This window comes from Artemia franciscana, chromosome 19 (genome assembly GCF_032884065.1).
Source record: "Artemia franciscana chromosome 19, ASM3288406v1, whole genome shotgun sequence".
Taxonomy (NCBI): domain Eukaryota; kingdom Metazoa; phylum Arthropoda; class Branchiopoda; order Anostraca; family Artemiidae; genus Artemia; species Artemia franciscana.
The window spans coordinates 2,863,803-2,881,977 of NC_088881.1; the positions used below are offsets into that span (position 1 = coordinate 2,863,803).

At 33.3% G+C, this 18,175-nt stretch overlaps 1 protein-coding gene across 1 annotated transcript in view; it reads left to right on the plus strand.

The window, feature by feature from the left end:
* LOC136039169 (dynamin-like GTPase OPA1, mitochondrial) overlaps positions 1-18,175 on the plus strand; it is a gene marked incomplete in the record, with an annotated part of 327,166 nt that overhangs the window by 234,272 nt on the left and 74,719 nt on the right. Inside the window, 1 exon segment of the mRNA XM_065722682.1 lies at positions 5,892-6,092. Within this exon segment, the coding sequence (XP_065578754.1) occupies positions 5,892-6,092 (201 nt within the window).

Here is an 18,175-nt window from a genome sequence, read left to right on the forward strand (position 1 = left end):
AAATCGCACTTTACAAGCGAAGAAATAATGTCCAAAGCACAGTTCAATGCAGCATTTATTTTGCTCCTACGCGCTTTGAAGGAGCTTCAGTAGGAAAAAGATTTATGGGTCTCAGAAAGAGAAGAAGAGTCGAAGAAATTTGCCATGTGCTCTTTTACCATGTCAGGCGAAACTTCTTTAGCAAGATTTGTCTGCACAAAGCATAGGATATGATTGTAGAACAGTTCATCTTCACACCGATTGCCAGTTTCCATTTAAAAAGTCCAATACTCTTTTATCATATCAGGCGAAACTTCTTTAGCAATATTTTTCGGCACAAAGCGCAGGATAGGATTGTAGAACAGTTCATCTTCGCACCAATTACCAGTTCCCATTTAAAAAGTCCAATACCGTGAAGTTGAACAATATCAAAAACTTAATCCAAAAGAGGTCCAGTCCGGCGACAGGTAACAGCAATTATCCAAATCAGGGGAAGGGTAAATAATAAAACATATATATATATATATATATATATATATATATATATATATATATATATATATATATATATATATATATATATATATATATAACCTGTTTTAGCTAATAATGCTGTTTTTTCTCTGGGTTGTTTCCATCCGCTAATCGGATTGCTTGAAGTAGGTTATCTTGCGAGAGAACTAAGGGAAGTGTTAAAGGCTGTCTACCATGTCTCCGCAATTTAAGGGGGAAGCCCAGCGGGTACCACGACTCTTGCTGACAACTCTCTCACCCTCTTCTGCTTACTTTTCTCCTGCAACCTCTATCGCACCGTAATTGCCTGTAATCGGATAGTCCTAATTGTATTCGCACTGCTTAGTTTAATTAGTCACTAAGGTGACTGAGTAAGAGCATTAAGTAAAAGCAAAAACAGAGTAAAAGCATTATTATCAATAGACGGGATGCAAGGATGTCAGTGTCAAAACTCAACCTAAATCAACAAGAACAGCAACATTTTACACATTTGGATATTAAAGGGAAAAAGAAACCAGACTACTCTAATTTTCTTCTCTTTCGAAGAATCCGAATCTAAAAACTCTTCGAATGGATTCGGAATTTTTTCGAATCGAAAAACTCTGTCATAAAGCCAGTGTCACAAATAACTGGCAAGTTATTTTGGTTGAATCCTCCCCTCTTCGTCATCTTTATAGCTAGCTATAAATCTGTCAGTATTATGCATTTGTATTTATTTTTTGCATTTGTTTGCATTTGTATTTTTAGTTCTGCTTCTTTTTTTCCGATACTAAAGAATTAAAAAAAGTGGAACAATCTAATTTTCATCCTGCTTTAGAGTGATGAATCCAGCCAATATTGTGCCCCTGTTGTGGTATATTAGGAAACATTCTTCTAAATTTATATCAAGAAATTCAAAATTTTCTTTTTTTTGGAAGCATAAAGCTGGAAATAAATCTTTCATGCTGGGAAAATAGTTTAAGTTTTTGTTTAGTGGATGAAAAATTACAAATAAACTGCCCGTGAGGACAGGTTTGTTTTCGGAGAAAACATCTCTCTCCCATGAGTCTGTATGCTCTTATTTGCTTGTGTGTTTTTTTATAGAGTACAACCAGGGATGCTGATATCTTGAAAATGTAGGACTAGGTGGCAAAACATACTTTTTAAATTTAGATGTTATTTTTTTTTCAGTGAAATTAATAAAAAAAGTATATTTTCAATGAATGTGCCAAAAAAGTCATTTTTTCAAATATTGATAAAAAATCTTGAAATCAATGCAAAGAAAAGTTCAATGAGGGGAGTATTGTCCCATATCAGGCTTTGTTGGTGCCTCTGAACTTGTCATATCAAAGACTTTGGCTTTATTGGAAAATTAAACAAAGCCACAAAAAAGACTTAAAATTAATGACTCGTAAATAAAATAAAATTTGAAGTAAACCCCAAAATGATGATGCCAGTGATTATTATATTGTGAAAGAACGTTGAATGGGGCGCATCAAATTCTTTACATATTTTCTTCACATATAATTTGTGTCCCACTATGTCCCTCAGTCCAGAATTTACCGCTAAAAATTCGCAAAAATATTCAAAAGTCCTCGAAGCTGCGAAAAAAAAGAAGAAAAATATGTGGAAAGCCGTGTAAAGTATGTAGACGCTGTACAGTTCGAGTGACGCATTGTAAATAACTGGTCGAATTATCTGGTAATTAACTGATCAAACTGGCCAATGTGGTAAATAACTGGTCAAATTATCTGGTAATTAACTGTTTAAACTAGTCAATGTGGTAAATAAATGGTCAAATTATCTAGTAATTAACTGGTCAATGTGGTAAATAATTAGTCAAATTATCAGCTCCCATCAACAGGTCGACGGATATCCCTCTCGGTTTTCTGCTTAATCAATTGCCAGAAGCGTTTTCCAGACTACCAATCAGATCAGCTGACTCTTGCCTTGGAATCGTCCTTGTGGACTTCCGTATAGCCGTCTTTGTGGCAACCGTGTCCCATGTTTATGCTTGCCTAAAAATTCATTCTCATAATCATAAGAAGAATAGTGAATATAAGAAAATATTAGATTTTATCATTTTTTCTAGAATATATTTGGTCATTATAAGCCAGGTCAAGTTGACTAAATAGTCTACAAAAATTCAGAAGTTATAAGACTTGAATATTTTCCTAATCCCAAAGCAAGGTATTTTTACTCATATCTCCTCCCCCCCCCCCTAAATCTTGACGATTTTACATTTTCCATTCAATTTCTTAGGTCTTCCATATAATTTGCCTATTTCTTACTATATAAATCGCTATATAATTTTTTATAATTCGTCTTTTTTGAAAGTTTGACTTCCTCCTCCAAAGTTCTATTTAAGTGTGTGAAATAAAAACAAGGTATTTCCATTATTCTCAATTAGGGGGTACCTTGGCTCGTGCCCCTCCCCCTTTAGTCTCTAGGGGTTTTTTGTATGGACTATAATTTGTGACGTTTTCATGTAATTCCTTATGTTTTTTTCACTTTTAAGTTACCCCCGCCCCCTCCCAAAATAGGTGTCTTGAAATGGATCAAAACAGTGTATTCTTTATATTCAGCTGTGGGTGGTCAGTTGCAAACCTCAACTTTAAAGAGCAGAATTCTTTGTCATATTGCGTCTTCAAATTGCCGAATTTGAGTTGAGCAAGGAGTCTTCCACCTTCAAAACTGTGTACACCAGGCGGCCTACACCACGCGTGGTGTAAGATTACCACAGTTTACACAAAGGATGTCATGCATGGCACGAAAAGGCGTCGTGGAAATGTTTCGCGCGTGGCAAAACAAGTAGCACTCCGAGATATATGCCAGGTATTGAGAGTGGACACCTAAGTGTGTTGCGGTTTATTTTTAGGTTTTCTGAAGAAAAAAATTGATTTGATTAAGATGGGTCTATATGTCGGTCAGAACATTTCCCTTTATTTTTCCAATGTTGATGATGACATGTAAGGGGAAATGCTGACTCCGAACTTGACGTCAGCCTGAATAAACATTCATTTGATAGAAGAACTGCTAGTGATGATATATTTAAGCAGGCGCAAATGCGTGTTCGTTTGGGAGAGAGTTAAGCAAAATACATGGGGGAAAGAAGAAACATAATCAATTCTGACAATACTGTGCCTATATGATGCCAATGTGGAAATATGTGGAATGATACCAATATGTGGAATGATGCCACATATGATGCCAATGTGGAAATATGATCTCATTCTGCCAATTATTGTTGATGTAATTAATTATTCCTCAATTTTCTTATACTTTAAATTAGATTTTCGTAATTAAAGTTGGCTACTATCTTCAAATTGGTAGAGGATAAAAATCATTGACATATTTCAGAGCCCTAAAAATTGGACAGATTTATAGCTGGCCGCTTAAATACAGCCCCTTATTGCTTTAATTGGGGTTGCGGAAAAGTGCCTGAAAGATACCAAGAAGTTTTGACAATGTGTATTCATGGATTTTGATTATTTTAGAGACAGCTGATATCGTGTGTAGCTGTGTGAATTTATATTGAAAATTAAATATGAATATTCTATTAAATTAAATAAAGATCTTGCTGTGATTTTTGATGTTAGAATTTAGTTTTATTTTGCTCTTTATTATCACTGTGTGATTGTATGTCGACAGTTAAAAAGTTCTTCTTTTTAAGAATTTGTAGAAAAACGTAACATACCCTACGTATACCAGTAAATATACCCGACTGATAAACGAGTATATAAGTCTGTATGGGTTGACCCTATTGTTGCCCTTCTAGCTAAGTTGTCATAGCAACGTTCTACCATTCATGGCGTTCTAATCGTTATAGCTTATAGCTATATGTCTTCTACTGCTGCTCCATATATCAACTGCGGAATTAAACGGCTTGAAAATTCGAAAGATACCATTTAAAATTTTGGAAAAATTACGCCTCAAGCAAATTAAATTGTACTGATCTATTCAGTTCTTTTTTTTCTATCTTATTTGGCTGTTTATATATATAAAACATACTGAGACTAGCGCAGCTATGGACTGTCCCCCTTCTTTCAGTAAATTTGCTTATTACCCAACTCAATTTTAGAGAATTTAAAATTTAATTCTATGTTGTTTTCTCGAGGGAACGTAACGTGATACAGAATTTGTCATTGTAATGAAATTGCTCAAAATTAAACTTTTGCCAAGGAATGTGTTTTGAATTTGGATAATTAAGTATATTACTCTTTTTTTAACCTATTTATTATATACTATATACTATGCATACCCATGGTATATTGCTCATTGGATATTTTCTTCTTTCTATACATATATGATTGACATTGGAAGAGAGAAAATTTGTTTTATAGTTTATGTTGTAATTTAATGCACATTTTGTACTTCACTATTTATTTATTTTACATTATTTATTTATTTATGTTATATAGGTTGTTTAATTTTACATTTCATAAAAAAAAATTTCGTTTATTAATTATATGTGAACGTTTTCGTTATATACTCATCATTTTTAAATGCATGTTTGGTGCACTGGGGAATTGCATCGCTGCATCGGTAAAAAGCATCAAACGTGTTATTGTGTTTTCAGTAAAGAAATGGCATAGGATCTTCATATTTTAGAATCAAAATTAAATCTAGATTAAAGTACCCAAGACAGTGAAAGTGAAGTCTTATTGTTTAAATAGATTAAATGGAATATTATACAACCTTGTATATCTTTATAAAATTAGAAAAATAGAAAATTAAATTTTTAATGAAAAGATCTCCACATGCAATTATGAAGTTTCTGGTGCAAGATTTACGATTCTTGCGCCAGAGTTATGAAGTTTTTGGTGCAAGATTTACGTTTCTTGCACCAGACTTATGAAGTTTCTGGTGCAAGATAGCTACGGGTGCAAAATTTATAAAGGTAAAGCGTGGGCAATAGATCAACAAAAAATAAGGCGATAAATTTAGCACCCAACAGCTTAAGAAAGCTTAGCTCCCCTTCAAAGGTGTAGTTGTCTTGTAATTGCTAAAAAATATGCTAAAACAAATATTAACAAAGAGCTTAAGAAGATGTAGCTTTCTTTTGAAGCTGTAGATGTCTTTTGTGAATTTACAGGTAGTTGATGTTTGAATTTAGAACAAAAGCGTTGCCAGATTTAGTGTTAGTTTTTTATTTGGTTTTCAAGGTTCAATGTGGCAACTCTGACGAAAATGTGGCACTTGTCTAAAGCTTCATAATTTTGAAATGAACAAAAGAGAAATAGTCGAGTTTTTCAGCTACGTCAAATTAAATGGGTTTATTAACAAATAAAAACCTAAATCGCATAATTAATATACTCCATTCATTCCTGGACGTGGAGGAGCTGAGATGTGTCTAGGTAGAAAAAAATGGTTTTGTTTTGATGTCCTTGGTATTTCAAAAGTATATATGTCCTTTTTAGGCTCACCCTCCAACTCTTACCTACGAAGAATTGACGGCATGCCGGAAAAATTTGCAGCAGCAGGGAATTAACGTTGACAGTGAATTCATCCGAGACACGTGGCACCCTTTATATAGAAATCATTTTTTGCAGAGAAGTTTGTTGAGGGCTAATGACTGTAAACGAGGCTTTTATCTCTACCACCAAGGACTTGAAACAGAGGTATAATTTAATTGTTTAGTTTTTATAGCATTGTCTTTTTTTACATGGTAAAAGGGGTCCGAGACCCTCCTCATCCAAAACTAGAAAACCTATATAAACGTATTTCTTAATTTATACGCAGTGTGAAATGGTGTCAATTCATGAAAAATTAGAGGGAGATAATATATATTTTTTTAAGATCTGTGGGGCAATTTTGCTGTTTTTCTTTTTTTTTCTTTTTTTTGTTCAATTTAAATACCAATTAAAGGGTCTTTTTCAACGAAAATACTCCAAAACGGTATTCATAAAAATCTATGGGGGAACATCGATGAACACATACCCCTTCCCTCCATATTGACGCCAACGACAAAGGATGAATCAAAAGAAAGTCTTTGAAACCACACAATAATGAAAGAAAGGCTATTGTTGCTTACTATTTCTGTTAATATTCGCAAATATAATGTTCCAAAGTCACTGTATTATTCATTAAAGGGGAATCATATATGTTGTGGTTGGTTACCACGTAGTATAGGTTACCATAGTGTAGTGGCTACCACGTCTGCTTTACCCGGTAAAGGGCTCTGATTCTGTCCCAGATGAAACCATGTTTTTGGGGGGAGAAAAAACATAATCAAATATTTGAAATTTCACAATAATAATAATATACAAATTTGATTTGAAATATCGATCATTACTTGGTTTTCAGTATTTAGTTATCTCTTAGAATCCAATAGTTTGCGGTAAAGATCTATAGTAACTGAAATTTTGAACAGAAATTATTATAGTGATAAATGTATTTAAAGAATCTTCTTTTTATAATGGTTAATATAGTTATCTCTTAGATAACTAAGAGATAACTACTAAGTTATCTCTAAGATAACTAAGTTATCTTAAGTTATCTACTAAGATAACTACTAAGTTATCTCTTAGAATCCAATAGTTTACGGTAAAGATCTATAGTAACTGAAATTTTGAACAGAAATTATTATAGTGATAAATGTATTAAAAGAATCTTCTTTTTATAATGGTTAATATATTAAACTCGTTAAAGTTTGAATTACCTATAAAAAGTGAAGAGCCTTCGAAAATATGGGTACTTTAATAGAAAAAGAGATAACCAGACAAGAGGTGCAATTTTTATGAAAATCTAAAAGATAATAAGTCACAGATATTGGCCCTTTTATCGCGGCCCAATGTAAAAGAGTGTACTCTTTATCATCCAAGGCGTTTTATATACCGTTATATAAAATACCGTTATATATATAATATACCGTTATATACCGTTTTCCAGCACTACAGTGTAAAGGTGGGTATTTGTATGATAAACCCCCTACGTTGTTCATTCATTGACACATTATAGAACCAGTTTTTTCGTTAGTTTCTTTCAGCTTAGCTTGGGACAAGACAAAGAGAAGTGACAGAAAAGAAGGAGAATATATAATTTGGGCTATATATTTGCATATTAGGTGGAGGGGCTGGTGGTAAAGTATTCGGACAGTTTGAAGTTAGAAAACAATTCTTACTACATAATGTCAGAATACTTATACCTAACACATTAGGCATATAGACCCGCTACACTTTGCCCCCCCCCCTAATGTGTAAAGATGTTGCCCATATTTATTTCTAAAGTCTTATATTTTACCTTACTTTGGTATATTGCATTAGGATTGAGCGTCAGAGAAACATATTAGGAGAATATTAGGTAAGGGGTATCAAATAATTCGTGGTGACGAACTGTAGTAAGGAGCCACCCGGCTCAGTAGTAACCTGAGCCCTTAAAAAACAGAATCTTGATACCAATATATACATCAAAAGAATTGAATTTTAATGTTGATTTTAGATATATAAGTTTCATCAAGTTTACTTTTACCCATCAAAAGTTATAAGCATGAGAATATTTTCGAAGAAAGGGGAAAACGCCCCCTAAAAGTCATGGAATCTTAATGAAAATCATATTTTGTTTATTGAATTTTTTGCCAGTAGAAAGATCACGGATTCGTGTTTGTTTGTTTGTTTATGTTTTTTCCCCAGGGGTAATCGTATCCACCCAGTGATCCTACAATGTAACGAGAGGGGTCGTTTTAACGGAAATTAAAAGTTCCCGTGCCCTCTTTAAGTGGCCAAAAATTTCAACTAGGCCCCTCCCATGCTCATTTTTTTCTCAAAGTGACCGGATCAAAATAACAGCAGTAGCAGTAGTATTAGTAAGCATATGTTGCCTTTTGGTCACTTGAACTTTGTCAATTGAAATTTGGTCAGTTGGGATATCTTGGAAATATGAGGTTAATACAGTTAGCCGTTCCAAAGATATTACTGATGCGCTCATCTGACGATCTGCATGTACATAGTATGTTTTGCTTTAGATTAACCCCTCAACATGTCCTCAAATTTTCACTTCAGTGTCCTCAGCCTTGGTAGTACTCTCTACAGAAGCAGTAGTTGTAGCGGTAGTCTTGATAGAAGTAGTGGTAATGTTAGTAGCGGTAGTAGTTTTGTAACTATAGTAGCAGTAGGAATAGCGTGCGAATATTGTAATAGTGCCTTTTTTGTTCAGATTATCCTCTTCCTCATCATTTCCTTAAAGTTCCAAATTAATGAGCCCAGTCATACCAGAGCTACGCCCTATTGAAAACTCGTATACACACAGCCTAACGCGTTTTGAATTAGTTCAATACTCCCCTCAACATTCTCTAAAATTTTCATCCCAATGTTCTTTTTCTTTTTGGACACTAAAAATCAAACATTCCCGCCTTTCTCAATAGCAAATAACATATGTAAACAGTGGGTGATCTGCTTGAGGGGGGGAGGGTTAACATCCCCAAAGAGATAGTTTCTGAACATAAAGACTACGCTGAACAAATTGATAGTCGCAAAATTTTGATTGGGTGTGTTTGGGGAACTGATAGGCGAGGGGGGGGAGGCTAGTTACCTTCTGATAACCTTCCACTCTTAGAAAAGCCGCTATAACTTTTAATTTTCAATTGAATAAGCTTCTTACAAAGTTTCTGTGATACCTCCTTCTGTATGACAACTTTGACTGGAATAAAAAAAATCATGTTTTCGTATCAGTTGGAAATTTTGTCATTCTAAGAGAAAATGTTAAGAAAATTTCCAAACATAATTCGAAAGATTAATGACTCTGAAATAATAGCTAAACTTTTATTTAACGTCGACAAGTTACAACGGCAAGATAATTGATAAATAAAACATCTTAAGAACAAGCCTTAGCAACTATTGACGCAGGATTAAAGCAGCAGAACTGCTTGTGTTGTGTTGTGTTGTGTTGTGTTTTCAAATCCCCTCAAATTCAATCTCAAAACCTTGACTTTTCAATACTTCAGCAATGTAGGTCTTCTTATGAGGATTCAGTATTTCAATGTTCAATATTTTCAATTGATTTTCTTGATTTATTTACTCTATTTATGTATTTATTATCTAAAGCAGTAGACCTGTTTGTGTAATGTTTTCAAATTCACTCTCAGAACCTTGACTTTTCAATACTTCAGCAATGTAGGTCTTCTTAAGAGGATCCAATATTTCAATATTCAATGTTTAATATTTTTCATTGATTTTCTTGATTACTTTACACTACTCATGTATTTATTATCTAAAGCAGTAGACCTGTTTGTGTAATGTTTTCAAATCCCCTCAAATTCACTATCAAAACCTTGACTTTTCAATACTTCAGCAATGTAGGTCTTCTTAAGAGGATTCAATATTTCAGTATTCAATATTCAATATTTTCTATTAATTTTCTTGATTTATTTACTCTATTTATGTATTTATTATCTAAAGCAGTAGACCTGTTTGTGTAATGTTTTCAAATCCCCTCAAATTCACTCTCAGAACCTTGACTTTTCAATACTTCAGCAATGTAGGTCTTCTTAAGAGGATCCAATATTTCAATATTCAATGTTTAATATTTTTCATTGATTTTCTTGATTACTTTACACTACTCATGTATTTATTATCTAAAGCAGTAGACCTGTTTGTGTAATGTTTTCAAATCCCCTCAAATTCACTATCAAAACCTTGACTTTTCAATACTTCAGCAATGTAGGTCTTCTTAAGAGGATTCAATATTTCAATATTCAATGTTCAATATTTTCTATTGATTTTCTTGATTAATTTACTCTATTTATGTAGTTATTATCTAAAGCAGTAGACCTGTTTGTGTAATGTTTTCAAATCCCCTCAAATTCACTCTCAAAACCTTGACTTTTCAATACTTCAGTAATGTAGGTCATCTTAAGAGGATTCAATATTTCAGTATTCAATGTTCAATATTTTCTATTGATTTTCTTGACTAATTTACTCTATTTATGTATTTATTATCTAAAGCAGCAGACCTGCTTCTGTAATGTTTTCAAATCGCCTCAAATTCACTCTCAAATCTGGAATTTTCAATACATCAGCAATGTAGGTCTTCTTAAGAGGATTCAATATTTCAATATTCAATGTTCAATATTTTCTATTGATTTTCTTGACTAATTTACTCTATTTATGTATTTATTATTTAAAGCAGCTGACCTGCTTCTGCAAGGTTTTCAAATCCCCTCAAATTCACTCTCAAGTCTGGAATTTTCAATACTTCAGCAATGTAAGTCTTCTTAAGAGGATTCAATATTTCAGTATTCAATATTCAATATTTTCTATTAATTTTCTTGATTAATTTACTCTATTTATGTATTATTATCTAAAGCAGTAGACCTGTTTGTGTAATGTTTTCAAATCCCCTCAAATTCACTCTCAAAACCTTGACTTTTCAATATTTCAGCAATGTAGGTCTTCTTAAGAGGATTCAATATTTCAGTATTCAATATTCAATATTTTCTATTGATTTTCTTGATTAATTTACTCTATTTATGTATTTGTTATCTAAAGCAGCTGACCTGCTTGTGTAATATTGTCAAATCCCCTTAGATTCAATTTCAAAACCTTGACTTTTATATACTTCAACAATGTGTGTCTTCTTTAGAGGATTCGATACTTAAAACATCGTTTGTGAGCCTCGACGTCAGCTGACTGTCTCAAAGGCAAAGGTTCTATTACCGAATTCTCCCAGGAGACTACTTATCATTGAAACCTATTGAGAACTTGTGATTTGATCATCAAGTTTGATTAAAAAGACAATAGAATTATGTCGGCCAAAATTTCAATCAAAGCAGGTTTTCAATCCACAGAAAAATTCGACAATTTTCAATCCACAGAAAATTCGACAGCTCCACAGAAAATTCACAGCTCAACAAAAAATCCACAGCTCCACAGAAAATTCACAGCTCCACAAAAAATCCACAGCTCCACAGAAAATTCACAGCTCCACAAAAAATCCACAGCTCCACAGAAAATTCACAGCTCCACAAAAAATCCACAGCTCCACAGAAAAATTTGAAGAGCTGTCAAATCGATCAAATGATATTTCTTTTTAGGTGATTTTGGACATTTTCCTAGCTGCTATACTATAACGTTTATAGGGACAACCCTTTCCTGAGTTTTAAAAGGAAAATTCAACTGTGATTGATCGAAAAAACGAAGTTTTTACTTTCTAATGATATAAGTTTCCCTAAAGCTAAACATATCTATATCCAGCATAAAACAAGAGACGTTACAAGGTTTTTCAAAGATTTGAGGGAAAGTAGATTTCGGCTTTTAGTTTCATGCCGTTTATTCGGATGGCTTATCCAAGCCCTACAAATTATGGCAAGAGAACCTAATCAATTCTAAAACACTTTGGCCGCACAAAAACTAAAAAAGTTTATAATGGACGAGTTAGGCTGATTCTTTGGGGTATCGACTCCCCTTAAACACTTTTAATTTTTGTAGCAGATTTTGTTTCACTGAGAACCAAAACCAGTCAATATCTCCTGTGTTGAAACAGGATTACCTTATTCTAAGAGATTTCTTAAATACACTTTATTTCAATTATTGGCATTTTTAATCCTTTTTTTTTATAACTCAGTAGAATACTATGACTCTGAGCTCCTAAGATATTTTCATTTTCTAAACTGGATATTATGTTTGTTTAGAGTTGAGTTCATTAGGTTGAGTTAACCTACTTAACTGGTTTAGGTTCGCTTTCACCCTCCAATACGCTTTGATGCATCGTCTAAAGTGTATTCTAAGGGGAGGGTCCAATAGAATAGAGATATCGTTCAATAGCCCTCAAACCTTTTGCCATATTGACCTAAAAAAGTTGTCATTATTTAACGTAGTTTCATTTTTACATTTGTCTTACATTAAAATTTAGTTTGTGATTAGTGTAAAACGTATCTTAAAGGCAGGGGCCCGCAAAAGAGAGCCATCATTCATTTTCCCTCAAATCTTTTCCCGTTATGGGCTAACTGAATTAGCCTTATTTCATATGGTTCTATTTTGACAACCAACATTTTGACATTGACAAATGCAAGTGTAATTCCATCTACTATAATAGTAGCTATGCTTATTTTTTCTTCAAAATTGGGTGACGAAATTAGGAGATCACTTTCGCATATGATAAAAATTATGCTAATTTGTTACCAAACCCTCAATTGATTTGGACAAGTCTTTTTTACCCTGAAAGTTGTTTAACAAGAGGAAAACAAGAAAAAAAACATGGAACATTCCGTTTCTAGAAGTAAAAATATAGCTATTTTTTCAATTTGAAAATCTAGCTGTCCTTCAAGACTACGTGTTATTTATCAAGCCTCAAATGAACAAACTAATTTAATTGAAGCTTTAACATAAATATTTTTGCTAGCTGTTAACTTTGCATTGACTAGATGGATCTTTGGGAACCATCCACCATATTTACCGCCATAGCACCATATTTACCACCATAGTATTACTGCCTCTGAAAGTGTTTACATAAAATGGGCATTGTATTTTTTGCATCTTCAAAACGACACCAGAACTTCTCACGTATGTTGAAATAAGGCTACTCCCAACGTTTTCAGAGCGTTGACTCTTAAAAACCTTACCTGGATAGAAATAATCAACCAGACACGTATTCATGATCATTTATCTTGGAAAACATTAAAAGGTACTTGTGTACATAATGATATATACTTGAGAACAAACCGGTGTTATCTGTCTGTATTAAGAGACAGTGAACATACTTTCAGTGGAAAATCAATGATGTGGGACAAAACACATTGGACTTGTTTAAATTGGGCTGTATGTTTGCACATTGGAGGGGGGGGGGTAAAGTATTTGGGCAATATGAATTTAGAAAACAATTCTCACTTCATAATATGCAGGACTATTGTAGCTAACACATTTTGCATGCAGACCTGCTATACTTTACTACCACCACCACCCTCCCCCCTAATAGGCGAATATATAGCCCAAATTTGTTTCTAAAGTAATATATTATCATCCTATTTTGGTATATTTCATTAGGATTGCACTAAATTCACTTCTCGAGTGTGTACTATTATGTACACTTCAAAACCCTGGTTTTTTTCAGGTATCATATTTTCAGTATCATAACCTTCTGTGGGTTGCTTTAAACTTAAAAAAGTTACATGTTTATAAGAATAATAAGTACAATTGAATGAACGCAAGTAATTGAGTTACGGTTACAAACAAAATAATTGCCTTAGAACTGTGTTGAGAGCTATGTTGTGCCCTTGTTTGTAAAAAAAAAAAAAAAAAAAAAAAAAAAAAAAAAAAAAAAAAAAAAAAAAAAAAAAAAAAAAAAAAAAAAAACAATACACAATCCTCAAAAGAAGATATTTTCCTTAAGAAATATTAAACCCAAGCCAAACTTGTTTCACCCTGGGCCGTGTTTCAGCCTGTTCCTACCATCTCCGCTGCTTGACTTCAAGATACGAAAAAACATTTGTCCTTGTATTACTAAATAAAATAAAAGGAAGTTTATTCGACTTGAAATAAGAGGCACCATTGAAACTTGTAGAACACGAATAGAAATTTCTACAGACATGAGGGGGATTGTCCCCTTCTGAATATTTCGCTCTTCAAGTTGAAGCTTTTTAGTACTTTTAAAAAAGCCTCATATTGTTCTAATTATATAACCCTTGTGTTTCAGGAGTCGTTCTTAAAGAATTGAAACAAAAAGTCAAACTTTAGCGTAAAGAAAGAGGTATTAAAAATGGGGAAACCCCTTCATACACGTAATAACAATTGTTTGTCTTAATGTTGCCAAACATTTCCAGTACAATATATGGTGTTCTTTCCTTATCTTCTAGTAAATAAGGCCAGAACATTCCTGAACGTAGTTCGGAAGAGGTATGAAAAGTGATGTTACCAAGGATTTTCAATTCCTGTAACCACCATTAGAGTATGTTCAGGCCTTATTTAGTAGAAGACAATGAAAGAACAATTTATAATGTACTGAAAATACTTGGCAGGATTAAAACAAACAATTGTTATTATGTTATGAAGGGGTTTCTCCCTTCTCAATACCTCGCTTTTTACGCTAAAGTTCGACTTTTTGTTTAAATTCTTTAAGAACGACTCCTGAAACACCGGGTCATATAATTAGAACAATAAGCGACCTTTTTAAAAGTGTTGAAAAACTTTAGCACGAAGAGCGAAATATTGAGGAGGGACTACCCCCCCTCCCATATATGAAGAATTTTATATTCATTTTAAGTTTTTCTTTTTGTATATTGAAGTAAAGCAGCGAATAAAATAGGATCAGGCTAAGAGACGGCACGGGGTAAATCAGGTTTGGGTCAACCTTAATGTCTTTTAAAGAAAATACTTTCTCTGGGAGGGTTGTGTATTGCATTTTTTTTTTTTTTTTTTTTTTTTTTTTTTTTTTTTTTTTTTTTTTTTTTTTTTTTTTTTTTTTTTTTTTTTTTTAGACAGAGGCACAACTTAGCTTTTGAAAGGCAGTTATACGGCAATTGTTTTATTTATAACCTTAACTTAATTACTTGCATTCATTTAATCGTATTTATTATTCTTAAAAATGTGCAATTTTTTTTAAGTTGAAGCGATCCACAAAAGGCTATGAGGCTGAAAATCTTAATTTTTAGAAAAATGGCTAAAATACCCCAAAAGGTTCAGAGATGTTGATAAAAATTACATCGTTAAATTCAATAAATTAGGAAACCATATTACAGGTGTTTTGAACTCATGTCTATAGAGAACTTCTGTTAGGCAGTTGTGGAACACTGCAGAAATATTCAACTGAAATCGTGTAAACTTTCCAAAAGTTTTCCAGTTTTCCTGTATTTCTCCTTTTTTTACTTTCCTTCCCGGTATATATTAAGGAAAAAAGTGATTTGCCTTGAAAATACATCACAGGTGTAAGCCAATGAAATCCAAGCCAATGAATGAAATGAGTTTTTATCATGAAAATATACAAAAGTTATCTTTGTTTCTCCTTGCTTAAGTCTGTATGGGATTAGGTCTTTCATCCCAATGTATTTCTTTCAACTTAACCAAGGACATTAAAATAAAGACGTAACTTGACCCGCGACCTATCTTAGGTGTATTCATGTGTTATGTACTTATGTGTTATAGCGACCACACTTTGTTCTTGATCTCTAATAAAACCGGTTTTATGCGTACATAATGGATATAATGAGCTTAGCTTGAGTAAGATAAACTACTATGCCGGTATATTTTAATTAAATATTTAATACTAGCTGTTGGGGTGGCGCTTCGCGCCACCCTAACACCTAGTTGGAGGGGCCCCCCCGTGCGCGTAAGTCGTTACGCGCCATATTAGTTACGCGCCATTGTAGTTGTGTCCCTGTGTCCCACCTGTGAATATAGATTATATATATTTTTAACTACGTAAAACTTGCGAATATACAACATTCTTGACTGTCCCATTGTCTGTGCATATAAATGGATTGTCAGGTTTACCGACTCTTGAACATGCAACATATAATTGTCCATGGGAAAAACAATCTGTATTCAGATCTATACCTCATTATTCTAATGATTGCCCTTGAGCTTTGTTGATGGTGATTGCTAATCGAACATTCCCTGTGTCCCGGTCGTCATTTGTGTCCCGGTGTCCCAGTCTGTAATTTCTCTTTGAGTGTCGCGGTCGTCATTTATATTCCCTGTGTCCCGGTGTCCCGGTCGTCATTTTTGTCCCGGTCGTCATTTGTGTTCCGGTGTCCCGGTTTGTAATTGCTCTTTGAGTGTCCTGGTCGTCATTTATATTCCCTGCGTCCCGGTCGTCATTTGTGTCCCGGTGCTTTGTTGATGGTGATTGCTAATCGAACATTCCTTGTGTCCCGGTCGCTTTCTCTTTGAGTGTCCCGGTCGTCATTTATATTCCCTATGTCTCGGTGTCCCGGTCGTCATTTGTGTCCCGATGTCCCGGTCTGTAATTTCGTCAGTCGACAAATATGACGTCAGTCGACACACAAACATGACGTCATTCGACACACAAACATGACGTCACTCGACACACAGACACACAGACAACTTATTTTTATATATATATACATATAGAGGTGGTAAGGTATTTAATATAATGCGTTCTGGGTAGCCTGCTTCCAATAATTCTCCGTTGTATTTTCCATAACTTTGTTGCTAAAACATGATATTTTCATCATATTTTGGTACATTTCATTAGGATTAACCTAACCCTAGTCTTTAGTGTGATCGCTAAAACACGTAAGTACCATCTGTTCATTTCCAAGGAAAACAAGGCCATCAAGGGAAAGCTGTATTCTTCTTAAGCAATTTATTGCCATATGTTTTAGCTAATTTTTTGCTTTAGCTTATTTTGTTAGCTAATTTTTCGCTTTTCTAGCTTAATTTTTGCTATGTTTTAGCTTATTCACTCATGTTCCTTTTTTTAATTCAGTGCCTGCTCCACTAGAAACTACATTGCTGAATATTGAGGTATTTGATACTAAAAGCTGAATATTTTATTTTTGCTTTCCTTTGTTAAAGTTACACTACATAAATCCTGTACATGGACAATGTTTCAACTCTTGTCTTTTCAAATCCAGATTTTTTGTCATGATTTATAAAAAAAAGAAGAAAAAAAACTAAATACAATTTGATGTAACCAAAGTAACTTGATAATATTATATCACTTGATCTATGTACACACAATGTTTGTGGACATTTGGTAACATGGGTGGTCTTTTTTTTGCTTGCAGTAATGATTGTTTTCAGTAATTTATTATACTGAAGATTATACCAGCCTTTGCTTTTGGATGTGTTCTGAGTGACAGAGACTTGCGCTCACTGGCGTCGGTATCTTTTAAGTTTTGCATGTAAATATTTAAGTACCAAGGACAGCGAGAATTATTTGATTTAGTAATTTAGTTTATTTTTCTAATTATTTGAATTAGTTAAGTAGAAACTTACATAACCATGTGATTGTTTTGAAATTAAGAAAATTTCGGGGATTCGAATTTGATACTTACGTGTTATAGTGACCACACTCAAGAAGTTAAGTTAGGTTAATCATAATGAAATGTATACCAAAAATATGATGAAAATATAACACTTTAATAACAAAATTATTGTCACTACACCACAGAATTATGGAATGCAGGCAGCACAGAACGTATTACATTAAATAACTAACCACCTATATATATATATATATATATATATATATATATATATCAAATATACGATTAAAATATACATGCATAGTATTTTATTTCGCTCAGGCTAAGCTGATTAGATCAAGAATCTTGATTTGATCAATACAAGAGTTGAAGCATTATCCATTTAGCCTACAGCATTTTGCTTGCGTAACTTTAATGGATACTTGTGTATTATTCAGAACACACTCAATAAGTGTAGTTAGGTTCTTTCGTGAGACAAAATACGATGCAGGTACATTTTATGAGAAAATCCGGTTTCATAGCCACAAAGACAAAACTCAATTTAGTTTGCTACGCAGAGTGATAGAAGATAGTGTTTGAACATGGATTTTGAAATGAAGATTTGGGATTTGTCAAAGACTGAAAAAGAGGCAACTATATTTTTCCAGGATATGGGGTTGTTGCCCACAACAAAGCAGTGCGTCAATGGATACTTTTTGTGTCCATTGACGCACTGTTTTTTTTTTTGTGGGCAACAACCCCTAATCCAAAAAATTATAATAAAGTACACAGTAAAGTATTATATTTTCATCATATTTTATTAAAAAAAAGGAACATGAGTGAATA